This window comes from Calonectris borealis, chromosome 4 (assembly GCF_964195595.1).
Source record: "Calonectris borealis chromosome 4, bCalBor7.hap1.2, whole genome shotgun sequence".
NCBI classification, from domain to species: Eukaryota; Metazoa; Chordata; class Aves; order Procellariiformes; family Procellariidae; genus Calonectris; species Calonectris borealis.
In genome coordinates, this window is record NC_134315.1 from 78,755,365 (window position 1) to 78,769,705 (window position 14,341).

General features: G+C 40.5%; 1 protein-coding gene across 1 annotated transcript; it reads right to left on the reverse strand.

Annotated features, from left to right (window-relative positions):
• Positions 1 to 2,798: 2,798 nt before the first annotated feature.
• EXOSC9 (exosome component 9) lies at positions 2,799 to 8,479 on the reverse strand. The gene is made up of 12 exons (XM_075150246.1): positions 8,345 to 8,479; positions 8,077 to 8,171; positions 7,267 to 7,386; positions 7,052 to 7,154; positions 6,462 to 6,599; positions 5,905 to 5,987; positions 5,447 to 5,579; positions 4,895 to 4,983; positions 4,555 to 4,701; positions 3,993 to 4,183; positions 3,589 to 3,667; positions 2,799 to 3,052 (listed from the first exon to the last, which is right to left on the reverse strand). Exons 1-12 carry the CDS (start codon positions 8,408 to 8,410, stop codon positions 2,971 to 2,973), a joined length of 1,326 nt encoding a protein of 441 aa, XP_075006347.1. The 5' UTR covers positions 8,411 to 8,479; the 3' UTR covers positions 2,799 to 2,970.
• Between the last annotated feature and the right edge of the window lie 5,862 nt (positions 8,480 to 14,341).

The window sequence follows — 14,341 nt, forward strand, 5'->3', positions numbered from 1 at the left end:
GCTGTCCCAAAAGCCCATCGATATCTACTAAAAAAATTATAGTCATCAGTCTGCTTACCTGGTACCTCTTTAGAGGCAGTGGAGGGATTAAACTGCAGGAGGGTGAACTACTGCTCTGTGCCCTCAAGAGGAGGGAATGTCTTCTGGCGTGGGCAGGCTATGTGCAGAATGGTACAAATTCTGTACATCCCTCTTGCTAGGCAAGGGTTCCTCTGTGGCATGCAGCAAAAATGTAGACCAACTGGTCTTATTTTAACTTAGTCCTAGAACTGTTACAGGAGCAAACTAGCACATAAGCAGCATTACATTAAGTGAACATTTACCTTCAGCCTGTGTAAATGGAGTGATGCTGCCCTGTACCTGCTGTTCTTTGCATGTAAAGCAGTAAGTGCATGGAAGTGGGTTTAATTAAGCCATTTCCACGTTGGCTAATAAACAATTTTTACATCTGATGTTAGTGGTCTTGCCAGTACCTTAAAACCCACTGAGAGGTAGCACCACCATCTTAAACTGGCATTCGTTTCTAAAGCTTTTTCGCAAGGGCTGCCCTGCGAAACCTGTGCCACTTCAACTTGAAGGTGATTCAACACTGTCTGTCTGGTTACCTGGACACCCAGCAGGCAGCAGCATAAATCCTTCACAGATGCCAAACAGCTGTTATGGTGTAGGCTATTGAAAATAAATTCTAAAAAAAAATCATCAGCCCTCTGTCAAGCTGACAAGCACGCATTATAGTGAGACAAACTCGCATGTCTTGACTCAGGAACTGAAACTTGCTCTTCTGCCCCCACCCCTGTCCTGCAGCCTGAGCCCATCGTGAACCAGCTCGGTTACAAAACTGATTGAGGCGAGCGGTGGTGGCTTGTCCAGTCAAAAGTATGCAGCAGAGCCTGCCTTTTTTGGCCAATCTGAGCTTTTTAGGATGCACTTTGACTTTTATACATGTTCTAATGTTTAATGAAGAACCATATTTCACTGGTCTACCATGTTCTCCAATAGCCTTTATTTAGCTTAATTTCAGTAGGTTGCCACTGAAAAGCTAAAACTAGTTGGGGAAAAAACTGCGCAGTCTATCATGTCTGGTGCTTAGCATTGGAAATGCTCTAACCTTGCAGGAGAGGGAGTTGGTACGTACAGGAACATATTTGCCACAGTTGCGACACCAGTTTGTGACCTTGGAAGGGCCACTCAAAGCCGACTGGCAATTATTCTTTGAAGACCATAGAGCACAGGGCTCTTCCTGAGAAACTGGGTTCTGCCTTCCCCTTCTTTTTTGTGGTGTATGCTGGGAACTTTCCAAGACCACTGAGAAAATGAACATTGGAAGAGGAGTAATTTAAAGGAAGCTTATGAATTATTTTCTCCAGAAAAAAAGCAAGTAACAGTACTAAAGTGAAAGGACTACAGGTGCTTACAGTATTAATTTACTGCTTAATGAAATGTCTCCTTGCTCTGTTTTCAACTGAAGTTGTTCTGCTACTGTTCCCATAGCACAGAGGAAAACTCTCCCTTGCTCCCTGAGCTTTACTTTTAATATACAAAACATGACTTCCTCTACAGCCTAAAAAAATGCTTCAGTTGTGGGCTGACACCTCTGCCCAGTATGGCTACATTCCTCCTTCCTCACGGACAGCTCTTGCATCTTTTTTCATCTTCTCATTTTCCAAAGTTAACAGGGGATGATTCCAGCTCTCGCTACTACCCTTTGAATAAAATCTCCCAGGTTGTACTGTACTGCTGTAGTTTAACTTCTAGTCTTTTCAAAATAAAGCCTCTGAGGAATGCAGGGTATGAGATGTTACGTGTGAAGAAGAACGAATTAGCAATGCAACGAATACTGTTCTTTTACCCCAACGAAATTTAAGATCTCATGGTACTGCAGAAGTAAGAAGAAACTGAATCTTCACTCATTCTTGTACTCCTGACAGTGACTTTGGGTTGGAAGAACTGACACTAAGAAAATGCAGTGGTTTAGCTCCTGGAGGAGTGGGGCTTTCCGTGTTTGTCCCTTTCTGAAAGAGCACAACCCGAGTAAAGCTTTGCTTGCTTGGGAGCAATTTATCTTTTTTTTTAAACATTAAATTCTAAACCTGACTTGAGAAATGTAGTATCTGCCACAGTAACTTCTCTCCTGTTCATATTTCATGGAAATACTAAGGTCACATGTAAAATAGTCCTACTTTGCTCTTGTAAATATGTGCGTGTTTCCAATTTGACTTGGTTTTCAAACTAAGCAGCTAGGTCGGATATTTTGGAAACCTCCTTCTCTCTTCACTTTGCCTGATTCTAAATGCAGAGCATAATTCTTTGAATATAGTTCAAGAAGTATTCCTGTCTGTTGCATGTAATATTTAATTAAACTTTTTAAGAAACTTAATTGCTGAAGTATGAGTTGCTTCTGTATGAAAATTTTGCAGAAGTTCTATGCTATTTGTTAAGTACATGCATTTCTGTTGATTTTTATACAAAGCAGTTTCAGTGAAAGGTACGATGTAGAGTGACATAGGCAAGGTCTTAGTCACAGCACACCCTTTCCCCCTGTGAAGAACATTCTAAGGTATGAAACACTTCTAAGGTGTAGTAATAGCTACCTAAACTAAAATGAGCTTTTCCTGCCATTAAACCTGAGCCATAATTCCTTTTACCACCTGAACTCTGACTGTACACAGCTCACTTCAGTAACGGCAGAGGCTGTTTTCTTAAGAAAACTACGCATCTTACCTCTGCAATCAAGAGTCAGTTCAAGCTGAACTAGTGAGTATTCTGCTGCAGCTGGATGGAATTTCATGGAACTTCACTTACATGCAAAATTTTTTTATTTAAAGCTGTGTACAATAGTTTTATAAAATGTACATAAAAAGCAGGACGAGATAGGAGGTGGGAGGAAATAAAATTATCTACAAAAATAAGTTCAGTCACGATAGACCAAATTATGTACTATACAGCATTTCTGAAGGAGGGATGATGGCTTTAATGAGCAGCTCTCTTCTTTCTTCTCCTTTTGTTAAATGCCTTCTTACTTGTATTTTCTTGTTTCAAGTTGGTCTGTGTTCTGTGAGCAAACAACATTTGTATCAAAGGAATATACTGAATAGTTTTATTTCAAGAGAACACAGGCTGATGGTTCATAACAGGGCAGCCACCCGCCCCGCTCGGTGCCAAGTTCAAACTCAGTTTCTAGAAAGTGTACTACACAACAAGGAGGGTTTCCACGGCTAGTGCAGGGATACAGCAATAAATCTCCCTTCTTGGAGATAACACTTAAGATTAGCTGTAGTGTAGTGTGTAGAATCTCTGCAGCATCTCTAAGGAGCAGCTGATTCAAATCCACTTTTGTGCTCTCACTGCCTTTGAAATGATGAAGATGAGTCAAATATCTATAACTCTTTCAGACAGCTGCAGGTCAGCCAGGATGACTGGCCTCCTCGGGCAGGAGCAAACCAGCCCAGATTTAAACTTCCTCGCTCTCGGCTATCTATGTAGTCCCCTTGATCAATTGAGCCCTTTCTTGGCCTTGCCAAAATCCTGTGCTTCCTGAAAATACTCTTTACAAAATCCCTTCCCCTCCTAATTTCACAAGATGGTTACCTTGTTTTCTTTGGTAGTTCCTGTGGTTCCAGAATGACAACTTCTTCCTCTTCACTGTCAGACAGTACAATAGGTTCATCTAAACAAACAAACAAACCACAAACTGGTGATCAGTTTTGCGCAAACAACTTCTGTAACTAATAACCACAGCATTTTTAAAGAAACATTCATCATGGCTAGTGCTTAATTTGGAGCCCTCCTTATACTACAGAAATCAAGTTCTCTTTTGAAGAAAAGAGAAGTGACTAGGTGAAGTGAAAGTAGCAAATAGGTGTAACTCTCAAGTGGAAAGTGGCTACGATGGTTCTCCTTTCTTGCTAAGGACCTCTTTCACATTTTAATTCTAGACTGTTAATAAAGGGATATAATGAGCATATCTGATATCAAGATAAAGAAATACTTACCCTTCTTCGTTTCCCTCATCGTACTTGTATCCTCAGTTTCCATTTTCTGACATTCAAAAGCGGCAGCCTCACTTTCGCCTTCCTCTTCCGCTGCTTCTTCCCTCTCAGATTCTTCAAGGTCTCCCCAGGAGTTCTCTATTCCTTCCCCAATTTGGGCTGTCCCGGGAGTGTGCAATATTGGTTTGGCAAAACTGAAGTAGTTAAGAAAAATCTCGGTGTTTGCTGGGAAACTTATATATTCTGAGAGCAAACCAGTTGTTTTTTTAAGCTGTATCTTTTCTCCCTAGCAGAGAACATCCTTAAAGGGGAGTTGAGAAAGAGTACTACTTCTCCAGTTACGGTAACAATCAGTCACTGCAGACCTCAGTTTTGCACTTTATGCTAGGAATTAAGTTACCTAAAAGCAGTTAGAACAAAAACCAATACGATGTTGGTGTTTCCTCCGAGGGCTATAAGGCTACCTAAGCTGTGAGGAATCTTGGATGTGTGTTTAGCTTCTAGTAGTGCTAACGCAGGGGATGGGAAGCCTGGTTTTCCCCTGAATAATACAAAGAAAAGATACACTTCTGAAGGAGGGTCAGCCTTAGTGATGATTTCTTCTGCTTGCTCTTCCACATTGTTAGTATCGACAGCAGCGCTTTCCATTTTGAATGTGGTGATCTTTTGATTGGGTATAGATTCTGCAAAGCCGAACTTCCCACCTTCTTTCCTAGTCATTCAGTGACAGACATTGTTTCAGGATGTTTCACACTTAAAAATGCTTTCTCTTTTCAAGTTCAAACATACAAACACTTGCTATTTAAAACAAATACAAGTGAAAACAATTTGCTGTTCAAGGTTGACATTACTTTTTAGTACATTTCTTAAAAACACCCATTTCCCTTCCTTCCCAAAACACTCACCTAACCTTCTGGTCGTTCTCCAAGGCTTTTTGAATTAGTTCTGTTATTTCTGCAACCTTAACAGCTGTTATTTTACTGCATCTCAGAACCTGTTATACATGCAACAACAGTTTACGATCATGAAAGCGAGATGTTTTTAACTAAAACTGTAGAACATCAGAGGAGTCACAGACATTTAAAAGATGGCATCTTAGTTTAGCAACTGGATACACTACAGGTTGATGCAAAAGGTTAATACAACAGCCTCTAGCTATTCAAGAGAGTGCAGTCTGAATTAATTTACAGCCTCCCTCAGCCAAATCACAGGGGAGAAAAAAAAAAAAAAAAAGATGCGCATCTGACCAAACGACATGCCTTTTCTACATCTCTTCTTCAGCATGATACACAGTACTATGCTCTTCCACTAGGACTAAAAATACGTAATCTTTTCCAATTAAATCAGACGGCTAATTGATTTCTTAGCTTCCAAATGTAAGGGTATTTCAATATCAAGATTATAGCATAGGAACTAGTTTATATAGGAGAGAAAGACTGGTCAAAGCAAAGATCTACCTGATCCTTTACTAGCATAATCCCTCCACTGGACTGGATGGTACAAATTTCATGATGTTTATTCATGGCAATTACAAGGAGGCCATCCATTACGCGTTCCTCGCGCTCACTTGGATCCACCAATAAATAGGTCCTAGAATCAAGTTTTTAAATATAAGGCAACAGTAACAGTTTGAGGTGAGTTACTACCCTTAGAAAAATTAAACAAAGGAATTGGTTTACGTCTTAGTAATTATGGGTATACTCCCCCCAGAAAGCTTTCTACATCATCTGTGGGAAGCTGCTGGTTAGTTACACTGTGTTTAACACAAAAATATCTCCCCACGGCATCTCATTTCAGATAAAATGTTTTAAGAAATCGGCTTGTCAATATAAATATTTTTAGGACTCCTCTATGTTTAAAATCAATTCTGCACAACTGATAATAAGCTGTTTCTGTCAAATCTTAAAAATCTTACCCTTGCTGGAAGAAGGCAAAACTGACACAAATAGGCATGTGGTGGATACTCAAGGGGACAGGATCACGTTCCTCAGGAGTGTACTTTGAAAAGAATTGGCCCAGAAGACAATTATTTACGAAACACATTTAATTTTAAAATTACCTAGTGTACAAAGATATTTAAAGAAATACAAAAACAAAGAAAAAAAGGCTAACAGATGTTTAATCATCTAGGTATTAAAAAAATTCTTTTTGCTCTTCTTGTGCAATTCTTACCGTTTACTACCTACATAGGTAAATACAGCACATTCATCAGCCTTATGCTTGATTCGGTCGAAATACTGTAAAACACTTTATCTTTTACAATTAATATTCCCATAAACTGAGGTCAATAAAATTCTGTATTCAGCAGGCTTCCTTACTATCCTTTCACATTTTGAATAGCAACACATCTATCCTAAAACTTAAGTATCTTGGAGTTTATCTGCTTACACAAAGATTTAATTCTCCCTTTTAGAGAGAAAGAAACAGCTACCCGCAATGCCACAACATTTGCTATGATCCGGTACAACTTACCACAGTTACTTCCTCTCCTTGCACAGACACATCTGGTCTGCGAAAATGACACAGAGCTACAATTCCTGCTATGCTAGCAGCGTCAATAATGTTACCATCGTGATTTAGCAAGTGCAGGTCCAGACGAATTTGCCAAACCTGAGAAAAAAGCATATAAAACTGCTTAGTAATTTGTGATGTGATCCTACAGAAGTTATTCTTTTTCAAAACAATTTCATTTTTTGAACCATAAAAAGAAACAGCACATATTCTTCAGCTCTTTGCTTATGAAGATGAAAGATCTCGATACATTCCGAGATAGCCAGTGAGCTAGATTTAAGGCCTGGTTAATTATGACAAAACACACAACATTTAAGTACAATTTAAACTTTATTCTGCAAAGAAATATTCTAGTGTGCAGGGTCTCAACTACTTCAGAAAGCCTATGTAGATATGTAAGTTAAAGATACCTGTACAGTCAGATGTGTGGATCCTTACACTAACATAAAATCAGCACTTCTAGTCTCCAAAACAAGACAAGAGACCACCTTAAAAACAGACTATATGTATCCTTTAGTTTAAAACCACTTGAAATTAGTAGTTTTTCATACCTTTTCACCAGCAACAACACAGAGAGATTCAGTATCTATACATTTAGAATTTCTCAGGCATCGTTCTATCAGTCTGTTCAGTTTCACCAGTAACTCAGATTGCCTGTTAAAACAAAATTAACCCAAACTGAATATGATTTCCCCATATAGTCACATGTATCAAAACTGTGGCTCTTATGTCATCCTTGTTTAGTCTTTTTAAGAAAGCGACATACCTGCCAGGCTCAAAACCAGGTGCAGCCATCGGTGAGAGCTCAAGATTAAAGAAAAGTATACCTTCTGTAGGCCGATTTGGCTTGGGGGGAACAAGTTCACACGAGACTTGTGCAAGGACCCTGCAAAAGTAAATAAACCACTAAGTCACGGAATGTAGCAGGAAAAAACTCCTACCACTAGAAACAAAATACATACTTTGAGAAAGGACGTGTTTAGGCTTTTAGTTTGTATTTCTCACTCCTGATGGTTTCTCATTCAATACCCGTCATATATATTTAAACTCTGGTCAAAAATTCAGAGAATCAAATGTAGAAATTAGAACATCCTCCTGTCTTTTAGGATTAAAAATAAGACTCAAACGCATGAGAATCTATAACTAAATGTTTATGCAAGTGCATATATTCCACTTTTCCACATACAAAAAAAGGCTGTTTGATTTCTGGAAGAACGCAAAATGTAACGTGAGATCAGTGAACAAAGGGATGAAAAATTATAATCATTTAGTATTTTATAAATTATTTGTAATCTACAATCAACACGGAAACCCCATCCTTTCCCTTCCCACTTCTCCTCTGTGATCCTATCCTTGAATTGCTACGCCTTTTAGGCTTCCGTCCATAAAATCCGTTTACTGTGATCTCAGCGGGCTTTCAGACGCCCAAGATTCAACGCCACGCTCCGTTTGCTCCCGCAGATTTAGAAACGCAACGCTTTAAAGCGAGAGCGACAGCGGCGCCTGAAAGGCTTTCCTCAGGCCGCGAACCGCAGCACGGTCTGCCCGCAGGCGCCGGCCGAGCCCCCGCACCCACCTGGTCTTCCCCAGCTCCACGATGCAGCAGCCGTAGTCGGCGCCGAAGGAGATGCGCACGTTCCGGTAGTCATAGCACTGCCGCCCGTCCAAGCGCTGCGGGCCCAGAGACATACACACACCCCCCACCCCAGGTTAAGGCGCCATCCCGGGGCGGGGGGGGCCGGCTATAGCCTACCGCCGGGCGGCGGCAGGGTAGAGCCGCGCTAGCCCCCCGCTCCCAGGAAGGGGACGGGAAAGGAGACGGGGAAGGGGAGCCGGCGCCGCACCTTCCTCTCCTCGACGGCGCGCAGGAGGAAGCGCCTCTCGCAGTTGGAAAGCGGCGTCGCCTTCATGGCGGATGGTGAGGTGCGGCGCGCGCCGGCGTCATCACCACGCGGCGGCCGCCGGGCGGTGCGTGCCAGTGCGCAGGCGCCGAGCTTCCCGCCGCCGGCCCCGCCCGCAGGCGGCTCTCCTCAGGGGGAGCCCGCCGCCATCGTCCCTTACAGCCCGCTGAATGATGGGCGCGGGGTCTGCTTCACCGCAGGCGCAGCTGTAGCCGCGCCTCGGAGGTCCGAGTTGTTGCGGTAGCCGCCCCATCGCGGCTCGTCTTCGGCGGTCGAAGGGAGAGAGGCCGCGTGGGCTTGTGGCAAAGTGCCGGTTGTCGGGGAAACCGTCTGGAATTAAAAAACAGGCGTCCCAGACATTTCGACTGGTTAATGCTGTTGTAGTGTCCAGTCTTGAAAGTGTGCATGCTCCTGCAGCCCCTAGAAAACAGCCAAGCTGGTAGCGCGAGCAAGGCAGTTAGTGCTGATGACAAAAATGCAGCAAAAGCTTCAAATTTGTCAGAAGAACGTCCTTTCCTGTTGTTCTGAAGTGTTGCCCGTAAGTAAAAACTTAAGGCCTTTACAAGTGGCTTTTATGCTTAGTTTGAGTTTGAAATGAGAAAATGGATTACTGTATCTTCCCACCGGTGTTAAACCCCAGACACTCAGACTTTTCTCACACAAAATTGTTGAAATATGTCAGTTATACTGTCTTTTTAAACGTCGTTAACACACTGAAGTTCTAGTGCAAACTAAAAAGTGAGTCACATTTCAGAAACTTCAAGCTTGTGCAAGTGAGGACAAGTGGTGTCTGATTTTTCCATGCTGGTTTTATATTTTCAGATTAGGATAAATGAATATCATGACAAATATTCAGTGTAAAAGAATATTGATGAGATTACAAAAAGATCCTCTTGCTGTAGGGACAAAAATAACCAAATAGTTTTCCCAAATGGCACTACATGTGAAGTAGCAATAAGAAACAAAATGATGTAACATTTGCAACTTTAACGAATATGATAACGTTTGGCATAAGGTTCTCTCTCATCACAGCTATATGGTTGATTGGGTATTTCCCTTGGAGTTTAGCTGTCAGTCCTTAGGTAGAAATTCTGTCTGGTTTTGCTTTTTTTATTGTTTAAATTCAGTGATAATATTCATTAGTGAAGGCTTGGGGTTAAATTCTGGCTGCTTTGCAATCACTGAGGAAAAAATGCTTCCATTGGGACCAAGTCTGCTCCGTATCAGTAGCCGTAAGTCCTGCTGTGCTTTGGTTGGTGCAGCTTTTTACATGAAAAGTGAAGGTTAGGTACTAATGACTTGCAATCACTTAAGATTTTATAAGAAGGAAATTATTTTCTAGGTGCTAATTTTAATCACAGAGCTAATTTCTGAGTTATGTGCAGTCGGGTAAACTGTTAAACAGTGTTTCTAAATCACAGAAAACAAGTATATTTTGAGTTGTTTCATTTATTATTAGCAGACAGAGACAACGTGTAAAATAAAGCTTGGGAAACACTTGTGGAAATATTTTGGCAAATATCTAAATTAAATAACAAAAAAGGCAAACTTCTGAAAGAAGTGGGATGTAATCATAAGCTTTGCATTTTGAATGTCTAATTTAAACTTTTTGCCCAGTATGTTACTGAAAATCCTTTCCTATCGCACTGATACATTTTGTTTGTTGTACTGAAGTCTTTATGTTGCTTTCACAGAAAGTCACTACAAATTTCAGACACTTCAGTTGCATTGAAGAAGCATTACAATTGTTTGCATATTCAAGTAAACCCAAGCTAAAGCCATAAATTACCACTTTGAATATTTTTTCTTACATCTTTTGTGTGCTGTCATTTTGTAGTTGTCTGTATGTATACTTACTAGAAGCCCATTTTCACCCATGTTGTAAGACATAGTATTTGTGGGAAGCAGGATTGTGAAATATTTCTGTCATTTTATAATACAAAAAGAGATCTGAAATCTTTTTGCATCTCAATGAACAGAATTTGCTTGGTAAACACAGCCCTGCTTTTCAGCAGATACTGGGATGGTTAAAGGCTCCCATGAGGAACTTAAGCTGTTAATTCAGTGCTGCAAAGTTGTTGTGCTTTATTTAAATGAGATATCTCATTCCTCAGAATCTAAGTCCTGTGTGTATTCAAAGGTACTGATGTTAGTGGGAGGAGCAGTATTAAGTATTTTACCTGGCACGCACAGCTCAAGTGCCTGAATAGAAATGAACTAGACTATTTCCTTGCTGCTGTTTGTTTCTAAATTCAGATTAAAGGGCCATTCAATAAACCCACAAAATCAGTGAGGTTGCATAGGTTGCATAGGCAGGCAGCCAGATTGTTAGTAGTGATGATACGCCACATGGAGGGATCCCCATTTGAATTGCAGAATCTTGATGTGGTTTGGAAAGCTGATAGCTTACAAGCAGGAGAAAATGTCTTTGTGGAACATTTCATATGAAAAGTGGTGGGACGTAGTGCCTTACTATGCCGTTTTGTCAGCTTACAGTAAGAGGTCATGCGCACAGAAAACATTACCATTTTTTTTTGCATTGAAAAACCAAACGTTTATTGAATAGCAGGCAAAGACCATACAGGCACAGTAAGGCTAAATTTGCAACCAGGGAGGTCTTTCTCAGAATTTGTATCTTGCTTGATTACAGAGCTAGGGACATTGATACAAGCACTTCTCTTCAATGAATAGTCTCCACCTCTATTGCAGTAACCCACATTAAATCCAATTTACCTTACTATTTATTTCCACCTTTTCCTCTGTTTTTTTTTGGGCAGGAAAAAGTACAACTCACTGGATAAGCGGATAAGCGTAATGTTGGCAATCACTATCATGAATAAATTAGCACTTATCTTAAAAGCTGAGTGAGACCATCTACTTTTGTTAGAAGAAATGAACTCTGAAGACCCAACCTTTGTTTTCACATCTTTCATTCACAAGAATTTCAGGATAGTTTCTTCTTATTTGCATTGGTTTGAAGTAGCGTAGACTCATAGCCTAATTGCTTACTATCAGCTCCATTTGGAATCACTGGTATTTGTGCTCCAAGTGAGAAAATTGGAACATTAGTATTTGTATTCAGTTCCATCATAGTGGGCAAGCAATTGAACTGAAGCATTTTTCAGCTTAAATTCTGATAGCTTCTACAGAAGAGGTCATGGGGTTGAATTTCACACTTAAACGGGGCATTCTGCACCTGAGTAATACAGCAATTCAGATATTGATCAGAAAAGGGCTTCCTTGAGTCACTTAGCTTTCATGGTGTTATTTAGTCAGCATTTTGCTTATCTTGGTAATGATAAATTAATCCATTTTACTTGGTTCTCATTCACTAGCATGTTTTCATTTGCAGGCTTTGCAAGAGAGTAGTAATACTTAAAATCACTTTGATACTTTTCAAAAATGTTTATATTGCCAACCCCTTGAGAAAGAGAATTGAAATCTGGAGATAGATGTATTACTCAACAAATCATTCATATAGGTTAAAATGTATTAATCTTGCAAGCTATATAGACAGTGGAATTTTTACTGTGAGTGGTTGCTCAATAGAGCGGTCAAAATGAAAACTAGTTTTGTGAAACATGGCAGTCATTTTCATTTCAAAATGAAACAATTTTTCATGAAACTCTTCAGTTACTATCCTTGGAAGGGTTTGTATTGTCTGTAGGAGCCTTCTAAACTATGTTACTCTCCATCAATTACAAAAATGTCAACTTGGGCATATGCTGAGATTTGTGCTCGGGGCTAGAGTGGGAAAAATTCCTCTCCCGGCTCTCCCGCTGAACCGTCACGTGCCTCGATCTGTCAGGCTGGTGGCAACGCGCCCTTTGGCATCACTCCTCTTGACAGAAGTGAGTGACTGAGAGTTTGGACTGGTGAGGAGTTGCAGTCTTGTTGCTTAGCAAATCACAGCAATAACTTTTTTGCAGAAGATGTTTTATAACAGCTATGATGAAATAGTATTTTCAAAGGAGTCACATTTTTGACACTAAACCAGAACATTCAACAGTATTGTCAATCATTTGCATTAGGTTTTCTTGCACTAATACATGTTCTGTTAGAAACATTTCCAGAAGTGCTAATTATACCTTTATTGCTGGGGAGGCAGGTACGGTGGATTTTTCCTTCTGATGCTGGTCCTGTTCAAGATTAGTACACAGAGAAGTTGATGGTGAATTTCAGGAGGAGCTGGATGTGATTCCAGGGGAGCGAAGTTGTGTGGGGGGGCTGGAAATCAGCTTCTCCTTTGATTCATGCCATCTTTTTGAACAAAGTCTACTTTGCAAATTTTGTGCGTGCACGTGTGCTAGGAAGGGTAAAGCGTTTCATGCGCAAATTAAGGAGGCATAAAATCATAGCACTGGAAATCTGAAATGGGCTACATGGAAAATAAGGTCAATATAATAGGTTAATGAAATAGAAGTTGAGCAATTACTGCATTTTTGTACGGTGAAAGGCAGAGTTACAATTATAATCAAGTAATAGAAATACTCTGGCTTTTTGAAACCAGAAAGAAAAGGAATGAGTGTTTTACACTGCAGAGTGAATAACTGAGTGAATAAATCACAGGCACTTAGGCTAAAGCAGGAATTGTCAGAAAGAAGAGCCTGATGATCTATTGTGCCCACATAGAAGCGTTTCTTCGTTTGAGATGAATGCTCTGTAGGCTGAAATGCTTGAATTGGATTATCTTGCCGAACTGAGCCATGAGGGAAAATCACATTTGAGGACTGAAGAAAAAAACAAACTCTATCAGAATCTCAGCATCTTGACAGCAAGCTTCCAGCAACCACGTTTTATGGCCTAATAAAAATAAATAAAAAATTGATCTTCTCTTTTCATGGTAGCCTTTACTGTAAACTGTAATGTGCTTTTGCTGGTTAGCTGCAAGTCCTGCTCTCCAGTGCCTCCAATATACACATTTACACATGTATGCACAACATGATGTATACAGTATTTCAGCTTATAAGATTATTTGGGAAGAAAGGCTCCACACAGGTGTAATAATATCATTTATAATTTGTTTTTATGAGAGCCTCTGAGGGTTTGAAACACATATAGTTCCATGCGGGTGGGAGGATAGGTAATCGCTGCAAGCAATGCAGCTGGCAGAAATAAAGCATGAACAGTACAGCTTGCGCACCAGCTTGATGCAGTGAGGTGTGGGGTATTCTGGCCCTGATCCCGAGAAGCACTTAAACAAGCTCTTTATCTAAAGCACAGCTGTAAGTGCATTCGTCCCTTACTTATTAGGAGGAAGGTGTCACAGCTTGCATGGCTAAAATTTAGGAAAGTGGTTGCCTAACATATATGCTAAAGTAATTTTATTCCAAAAAAGGGACCTGGAACTGTCAGCAAATCTTCCAAATACCAGCTTAAAGCAAGTTGGTAATAACTTCTGCTTCGTCTACTCGCTGGATGTTTGTCTGATCATCTTTCATAGGCTAGATTTCTGAGTGAGCCCCAAAATATTCATACCGTTTCCACCCATACTTAGCCTTCACATAATCTCCTGGGTTTTATTATTCTTGTTAAAGAAGTTTTTTGCACCAGAGTCCCGCCAAAAGTTCTGATCCTGTAGACACTGCTTTATTTAGCACTTCCCAGCTCTCAGCAAATCTTTTGGGAAAGTGGGAAGTATTTGCAAGGCTGGATTCTAGACAAGCAACAAAGTTGGGGAAGAAGAAATTACACCCCTTCTTTTTTTGCTGCTGCTGCTGCCTGTTTCGCTCTGTAGTCTTCCGAAGAGCTACTGAAATGGCCAAAGTGCTGTCCTGCCACCGTGTGGGTGCAATTAATTAATCTGCAGCTTTGAGTCTCAGCACAATAGCTAAATACCGAGAGGTCTGCTGTCTCCACATCCTGCAATTTTTCTGTCTTCAGACAAACTGCGTTCATGATTTTTATTGATTCAAGTGAAAACAGTTGCTGAGTTAACTG